Source organism: Leuciscus leuciscus (genome assembly GCF_965113295.1).
Source record: "Leuciscus leuciscus genome assembly, chromosome: 1".
NCBI lineage: Eukaryota > Metazoa > Chordata > Actinopteri > Cypriniformes > Leuciscidae > Leuciscus > Leuciscus leuciscus.
In genome coordinates, this window is record NC_138725.1 from 20,983,974 (window position 1) to 20,992,901 (window position 8,928).

At 44.1% G+C, this 8,928-nt stretch overlaps 1 protein-coding gene across 1 annotated transcript in view; it reads left to right on the forward strand.

The window, feature by feature from the left end:
• LOC309498855 (uncharacterized protein) overlaps positions 1-8,058 on the forward strand; it is a 28,628-nt gene extending 20,570 nt beyond the window's left edge. Inside the window, exons 2-3 of the mRNA XM_082169802.1 lie at positions 5,339-7,268; positions 7,780-8,058. Coding sequence (XP_082025928.1) covers positions 5,339-7,268; positions 7,780-7,795 — 1,946 coding nt within the window. The 3' untranslated portion in view covers positions 7,796-8,058. The remainder of the gene's footprint in view (positions 1-5,338; positions 7,269-7,779) is intronic.
• Positions 8,059-8,928: the final 870 nt, after the last annotated feature.

The window sequence follows — 8,928 nt, forward strand, 5'->3', positions numbered from 1 at the left end:
ATTAGTATAAAAGTAAAAAAGTAGGGTCATAGTTGGGTTTAGTCCGAATAAACATTTACAAATTATGAACATATTTACAGTATTTTGAGTAGTATGAATAATATAAATTAGGGCTGGGGGAATTAACGCGTTAATCTTTGCGATTAATTTGAAATGTTTAACGCGTTAAAAAAAAATAACGCAATTGACGCAGCACTTTTTTTTTTTTTTTTTTTGCCTCGTTTTAATGATTTCCTGTTGCGTCTGCTATTAAAAAGGCCGAAATATGCCGTCCCGCCCCTCCATGTTCGGCGGTCAGGTTTCATTCTCGGGCAGCTTTCATGAGCGGGTCTTTTCCGCTCGGTATGTGCGTCGCGCTCTGTGCTCCGCGCGCGTGTGTGTGTGTGTGTCGGCTCGCTCTGTCGTTAATGGCCCAGCAGCGGCGCGCTCTCCGTTCCGTGTGTGTGTGTGTGTGTGTGTGTGTGTGTGTGTGTCGGCGGCTCTGTCGTTAACGGCCCAAAGGCTTCAATCATGTAGCCTACTAAGCACTGGAAAAGTAAAGTCCACTCAAGTAACGTGAAATTTCTCTGTTGACTTCTGTTTGCTGAGCTGGTATAGTCATGCTGGGCAACAATGGTAAAATTACCTGCTCTGATCACATGCTCTGGTAATAATAGCTTTGTAGGACTATATTTTGTTTTAATAATTAATAAAATAATAATAATAATCTGTTAAATTGATTATGTTGATTGATTATTGAAAAAGAATAATATATTGATATATTGATGTTTAATATTTTAATATAGGGCTATTTTCTGTTCCCTTTTTTTCCTGTGTTGTTTAATTAGGTGATTCTAAGTTTAAATATTGATGATTACAAGCTTGGGGGAAGCGCAATTAATTGCAATTAATTACAGAAATTGTGCAATTAATTAGTTAATTTTTTTTAATCGATTCCCAGCCCTAATATAAATATAAATATCACCTGAGTTAGAGAATATTGCACTAGACAGTGGGAGTATTGCACTTACAGGCATATGCATTGGGGGGCGTGTTAAGTGTTCAGAAGGGAAATGGCCTGTGGAAAGAAACTGTTCCTGTGCCTGTATGTTCTTGTGGCCAGTGATCTGTGTCGCCGTCCTGACGGTAACAGTTCAAACAGGGGGTGTCCAGGGTGAGTGGAGTCTGTGATGATTTTACCTGCTCTCTTCCTCACTCTGGAAGAGTACAGGTCCTGTAGGGTTGGCAGGGGGGCACCAATAATCCTCTCTGCAGTCTGGACTGTCCGTTGTAGTCTCCTGATGTCCGATTTGGTAGCTGAACCAAACCAGACAGTGATGGAAGTGCTTAAAACAGACTCAATGACGGCTGAGTAGAACTGGATCAGCAGCTCCTGTGGCAGATTGAACTTCTTCAGCTGGCGAAGGAAGTATAGTCTCTGCTGGGCCTTTTTCACAATGGAGTCAGTGGCCCTCATTTATCAAAAGTGCGTACACCAAATTCCCAGCGTACACCTGGCGTACACCCAAAACCACGGTGACTTTGAGATTTATCAATATGAACGTTGGCGTACGGCACGCTCAAATCCTACGCCAGCTCAGGAGGTGGTGTACGCACGTTTTGAGTGCGGGAATGCGCAGAAAAACAATTCCTAACACCACAAAACGCACTGACAAACTAAAAGATATGATATATTATGACCCACTGTAAAAAAAAAAAAAAAAACAACATAGTAGGCTAATTATAAACTTCAGTGTTTATTTTTGTGCAACATGGACTTCAATGTTTAAGTTGTGTGACTTTACCAAAGCATTTGATTTGTAGGCATATGTATTCCTTCAGTTGCGAGCCTGTGCGCTTTACCTGACGTTTCAAGCCTTGTTAAATACTTTCGCCTGGCTCCGCAGCGCGAGTCTCCGCAGACTGCGCGCGCACCTCCCCAAACGGACGAGGCGTTTATACTCGACGCGCTCGCCGTTGTACTATTCTTTGAAACGATGGTTAGGCCAGGGTTAGGCCCGGCAGGTGTGCACGGACTGGCTTCAGTAATGAAAGGCTTTCAATGACCAACAAAATTATTCAGACTGACAAAATAATAAAAATGACATTCTTCTTTTAAATAATAATAGCCTAATAATACAAATAATAATAATAACGACATTCTTCTTCTAAATAACAATAAGTGTCATTAATAATAAAAATCTAGAAATCAATTTTGTTTCTTTCCACTTCCCTGGTTTCGCTTTCTCTTTCTCAAAGAAGTTTCTCTTCTTTGCCGTCTTCCGTGTGTCCATGGCGTAAAATGAGGGCGTGGGGGAAGCGGAGACTTGAATATATAGGGGCGTGTTATTCTAATGACGATCGTTTTCAGCCGCGGCATTTATCAAGGGCAGGTATTGCGTACACCTGGATTTCAAAGGTACGCACAGCTTCATAAATCAGGCGATGAGAGGAGTGTAAGCATAATCTTACGCCAACATATACGCCCGTTTCTACGCAAGATTGATAAATGAGGGCCAATGTGATTTGCCCACTTCAGGTCCTGAGAGATGGTAGAGCCCAGGAACCTGAATGACTCCACTGCTTCCACAGTGCTGTTCATGATGGTGAGAGGGGGGAGTGCTGGGGATTTTCTCCTGAAGTCCACAATCATCTCCACTGTTTTGAGCGTGTTCAGCTCAAGGTTGTTATAACTGCACCAGACAGCCAGCTGTTCAACCCCCAGTCTGTAAGCAGACTCGTCACCATTTTGGATGAGACCGATGACGGTGGTGTCGTCTGCAAATTTCAGGAGCTTGACAGAGGAATCTTTAGAAGTGCAGTCATTAGTGTACAGGGAGAAGAGCAGTGGGGAGAGAACGCATCCTTGGGGGGCGCCAGTGCTGATGGTGAGGGTCCTGGATGAGAGCTTCCCCAGTCTCACTCGCTGCTGCCGGTCCGTCAGAAAGCTGGAGATCCACTGACAGATTGAGGATGGCATGGAGAGCTGAGTCAGTTTGGCTGTGAGAAGATCAGGGATGATGGTATTGAAGGCCGAACTGAAGTCCACAAATAAGATCCCTGCATAAGTCCCAGGTCTGTCAAGATGTTGCAGGATATAGTGTAGTCCCATGTTGACTGCATCATCCACAGACCTGTTTGCTCTGTAAGCAAACTGAAAGGGATCCAGCAGGGGTCCAGTGATGTCCTTCAGATAGGCCAACACCAGTCTTTCAAACGACTTCATGACCACAGACGTGAGAGCGACAGGTCTGTAGTCATTAAGTCCAGTGATTTTAGTTTTTTTGGGAACCGGAATGATAGTGGAGCGTTTGAAGCAGCAGGGAACTTCACACTGCTCCAATGATCTGTTGAAGATCTGCGTGAAGACTGGGGCCAGTTGGTCAGCGCAGGCTTTTAGACAAGCAGATGAGATGCCGTCTGGGCCTGAAGCTTTCCTAGTCTTCTGTTTTTTGAAGACTCGGCTCACGTCCTCCACACAGACCTTAAGCTCAGGTTGGATGGCAGAAGGGGGGAGGAGAGGGGTTGCAGGAGGTGATGGTGGATGTGTGAAGTGCACATCAGAGCGGGTGTGAGGAGTGAGTCTGGGCTTCTCAAACCTGCAATAGAATGCATTGAGAATTTCAGCAAGTTGTTGATTCTCCACAGATGGGGGGGGTGGGGGGGGGTGGTGGTGATTTGTAGTTGGTGATGTTCCTCAGGCCTCTCCAGACTGATGCCGGGTTGTTGGCTGAAAACTGTTTTTTCAGCTTTTCAGAGTAGCTTCTTTTAGCAACTCTGATCTCCTTTGTCAGTCTGTTTCTGGCCTGGTTATACAAGATTTTATCCCCACTTCTGTAAGTATCCTCTTTGGCATGACGAAGCTGTTTGAGTTTCCCAGTAAACCATGGTTTATCATTAGTGAATAAGAATGTCCTGGTAGGAATGCATGTATCCTCACAGAAACTGATATATGATGTTACAGTATCTGTGAGCTCATCCAGATTGGTGGCTGCAACTTCAAAAACAGTCCAATCAGTGCAATCGAAGCAGGCCTGTAGATCCTGCTCTGCTTCGTGGTCCATCTTTTTACAGTCCTTATTACAGGTTTAGCTGATTTCAGTTTCTGCCTGTAGGTCGGTATAAGTGAACCAAACAGTGATCAGAGAGCCCCAAAGCTGCCCGTGGGACGGAGTGATACGCATTCTTTATCGTGGTGTAACAGTGGTCCAATATATTACTGTCTCTGGTAGGACATGTAACATGCTGTCTGTATTTTGGCAGTTCACAGGAGAGATTTGCTTTGTTAAAATCCCCAAGAATGATTAAAAGAGAGTCTGGGTACCTTTGTTCCATTTCAGCTATATGTTCAGCCAGCTGTTGTAGCGCCACGCTCACATACGCGTCTGGAGGAATGTAAACATTCACGAAAATGAATGAGGAAAACTCCCGCGGCGAGTAGAAAGGTTTACAGTTTATGAAATGCGCCTCTAAATTAGGAGAGCACATCTTCTTCAGTGTTGTTACATCTAAACACCAACTTTCGTTAATGTAGAAACACAATCCACCACCTCTCGTTTTCCCCGTTAGTTCCGCGATGCGATCCGCTCGGAACAGCTGGAAGCCCGGCAGATGTAGTGTGTTGTCCGGTATGGCTTCACTCAGCCAGGTTTCAGTGAAGCACAGAGCAGCGGAGTTTAAAAAATCCTTGTTAGTGCGGGTGAGGAGAAGAAGTTCGTCCATTTTGTTAGGAAGAGATCGGAGATTCGCAAGATGAATACTGGGGAGTGCAGTGCAGAGGCCGCGCTCGCGGAGTTTAACCAGCGCGCCGGCGCGCTTCCCGCGTTTGCGTCTGACCGCGCGTTTAAACAACACCGCTGCCCCTCCGACGAGAATGTCCAGTAAAACGTCTGAGTAATCAAAATCTGTAAAAAAGTTGTCTGGTGTGTGTTTCCTAATGTTCAGTAGTTCGTCTTCGGTGAAACTTATAGGAAAAGAATGACTAAACGCAGAACAAACCAACAAAAACAACACAATAACTGGAGAGCTCCACACCGAGGCAGCCATCCGCGGCGCCATCTTACATTTTCAGATAATTGGGTTATTGATCAAATATATTTAATAGTTCTTGCTAAAGAAACATGGGATTCGTGCCTATAATGTTTTAAAAATAATAGTTGGAAGATAAATTGACCTTATTCATGGAAAGTTTCAAGGACATATAATCAATTTATAGAAAGGCATGACATTATCATATTTTATAGCAGTTGTCTACTTTCTACCATTACATAAGGGCTCACTTTCATGTCTTTTCACTCTTTGAAGAGAAATATTTTTATGTACTAAAAATTAAATGTAATAATTGTTTCTTTCATGCCAGACCTGATGGAAGAGAGCGAGGAGAGTGAAGAACTGAGTGAAGTGGAGGAGGAGAGTGAAGAACTGAGTGAAGTGGAGGAGGAGAGTGAAGAACTGAGTGAAGTGGAGGAGGAGAGTGAAGAACTGAGTGAAGTAGAGGAGGAACATCATGTCAAACCTGGAGGAAAACCTTTGAGTCGCTCAAAGACTAAACAGACATTTTTAAAGAAAAGAAGAGCCAAGAAATCTACAACCTGCACTCAGTGTGGAAAGAGTTACACAACCAAACAAAGTCTTGAGCGTCACATGAGAAACCACACTAGAGAGAAGCCGCACACGTGTGATCAATGTGGAAAGAGTTTCTCTTTTAAAAGTGAACTGAAGATACACATGAAGATCCACTCTGGAGAGAAGCCGTTCTCATGTGATCAGTGCGGGAAGAGTTTCAGTCAATCTTCATCCCTTAATGTTCACATGAGGATCCACACCAGAGAAAAGCCGTTCTCATGTGATCAGTGCAGCAAAACATTTCTTAGGGCATTCCACCTGAAGACACACCTGAGAGTGCATACGAAGGAGAAGCCGTATTCATGTTCTGTGTGTGGAAAGAGTTTTTCACAGAGTCAATCTTTACAGACACATCAGAAAATACACACTGGTGTGAGAGAGCACATGTGCTTTGTGTGTGAGAAGACTTTTATTACAGCAAACAGTTTAAAACTCCACCAGAGAATTCACACTGGAGAAAAACCTTACAAGTGTTCACACTGTGACAAGAGATTCAATCAGTATGCAAATCTGAAAACACATGAGAGGATCCACACTGGAGAGAAGCCGCTCACATGTGATCAGTGCGGAACGAGTTTCTCTTTTAAAAGTGAACTGAAGCGACACATGAGGATCCACACTGGAGAAAGACCTTACAAGTGTTCACACTGTGACAAGAGATTCAGTCACATATCACATCAGAAAAGACATGAGAGCATCCACACTGGAGAGAAGCCACACACGTGTGATCAGTGCGGAAAGAGTTTCTCTATTAAAAGTGAACTGAAGATACACATGAGGATCCACACTGGAGAAAGACCGTTCTCATGTGATCAGTGCGGAAAGAGTTTCTCTATTAAAAGTGAACTGAAGATACACACGAGGATCCACACTGGAGAGAAGACATTCACATGTCATCAATGTTGCAAAACATTTCTTAGGGCATCAGAGCTGAAGTCACACCTGAGAGTTCATACGAAGGAGAAGCCGCATTCATGTTCTGTGTGTGAAAAGAGTTTTTCATCGCTGCAATATTTACGTGGACATGAAAAAATGCATACTGGTGAAAGAGAGTACATGTGCTTTGAGTGTGAGAAGACGTTTATTACAGCGGACAGTTTAAAACGGCACCAGAGAATTCACACTGGAGAAAAACCTTACAAGTGTTCACACTGTGACAAGAGATTCAGTCTGTCAACAAACCTGAAAAACCATGAGAGGATCCACACTGGTGAAAAACCTTATAAGTGTTCACACTGTGACAAGAGATTCAGTCTGTCAGGAAACCTGAAAATCCATGAGAGGATCCACACTGGAGAAAAACTTAACAAGTGTTCACACTGTGACAAGAGATTCAGTCTGTCAGCAAACCTGAAAAACCATGAGAGGATCCACACTGGAGAAAAACCTTACAAGTGTTCACACTGTGACAAGAGATTCAATCTGTCAGCAAACCTGAAAAACCATGAGAGGATCCACACTGGAGAAAAACCTTACAAGTGTTCACACTGTGACAAGAGATTCAATCTGTCATCAAATCTGAAAAGACATGAGAGGATCCACACTGGAGAGAAGCCGCACACGTGTGATCAGTGCGGAACGAGTTTCTCTGCTAAAGCTCACCTGAAGCGACACATGAAGACCCATACAGTGGATAAACCACTGAAACACAGACTGAAATCATTGTAAGTAGTAGAGATGCACCGATTACATTTTTCTAGGCCGATTCCGATTTCCGATTTTTCATTGAGTTTGACCTGCCGATACAGATTTTAGCCGATTCCAATTAAACTTTTTCTAACCACTTTATAGCACACAAAAATATTTTTTTTCTATATTTTCTTTAATAGAACATAGCTTTTTTTAATAGATAATGTTAATAACTAATATAGAACTATATAAATTACTCCTGGTGTGGGAAATTCACAGTGCGGTGTTATGGAAGAACCATTTCCTTCTTTTCACATTCAATATCAATTTCTTCTCTCATCTGCCACATGTCCAGCCAGGCTAAACAAGCACTCACACAACAACACTAATTGTGCTCACCTGATCCTCATGTGCTCTGGTCCCTTTATATTGTGCCTCATGTCCTTCATGTCTTTGCTGGTTCGTTTTGTGCGTTGTGTGCATTCAATTTCTCTGCAAGGTTGCAGTGTTGTTTAATTTATTTTTGTTTACTTCTGTCCTGGCAAGCCACTCTAGTGCCTAGTGCTGTTTCATCCCACCTATGCCAAGCCTCTGGTTCCTTGAGCTGCTGTCAAGTTCCCACTGTTCCCAAAGAGCCTGGGTTTGTCTAATCCCTGACCCACTGGTTCTCCAGCTGTGCCCTCGACCCACTGGTTCTCCAGCTGTGCCCTCGACCCACCGGTTCTCCAGATGTGCCCTCGACCCACCTGTTCTCCAGCTGTGCCCTCGACCCACCGGTTCTCCAGTTTAGCCATCGACCCACCTGTTCTCCAGTTGAGCCATCGACCCACCAGTTCTCCAGTTGTGCCCTCAACCCAACTGTTCTCCAGTTGAGCCATCGACCCACCGGTTCTCCAGTTGTGCCCTCGACCCACCTGTTCTGCAGTTGAGCCATCGACCCACCGGTTCTCCAGTTGAGCCATCGACCCACCTGTTCTCCAGATGTGCCCTCGACCCACCGGTTCTCCAGTTTAGCCATCGACCCACCTGTTCTCCAGTTGAGCCATCGACCCACCAGTTCTCCAGTTGTGCCCTCAACCCAACTGTTCTCCAGTTGAGCCATCGACCCACCGGTTCTCCAGTTGTGCCCTCGACCCACCTGTTCTGCAGTTGAGCCATCGACCCACCGGTTCTCCAGTTGTGCCCTCGACCCACCTGTTCTCCAGATGTGCTCTCAACCCACCTGTTCTCCAGGTGGGAGCCCTCCACCCACCTATTCTCCAGTTGTGTGTCCTACTCTATTATTTGGACTGTTCCGCCTGTTTTTTGTCTTTGTCAATAAATATCACTCCCCGTTCATTCTGCACCTGGGTCCTCCCTTCTCTGAATCCTGACAATTTATTTATGTCTCAAAAAACAGTACTAGAGATTCTAGACGCCATATCCATTTTTGCCCTTTTAAAGACACGGGAACCCTGTATCTCAATTCATATACAACAGGTTACTGATAGTCAACTCATTTTATGTTCACTTCATGTCCACTGCATTCTTTTCCCATTTTTTTCATGCTATTTTTCTTTCATTATATCCTGAGCAATCATCTCATTATTCAATCAAAATATGACATCTCTGTTGTCATCAGAGATTGAGTTATTATGTGGAATACTCGATGCCTAACAATTCAACTACTACATGTTGATACTCCCTTAAAAGTTG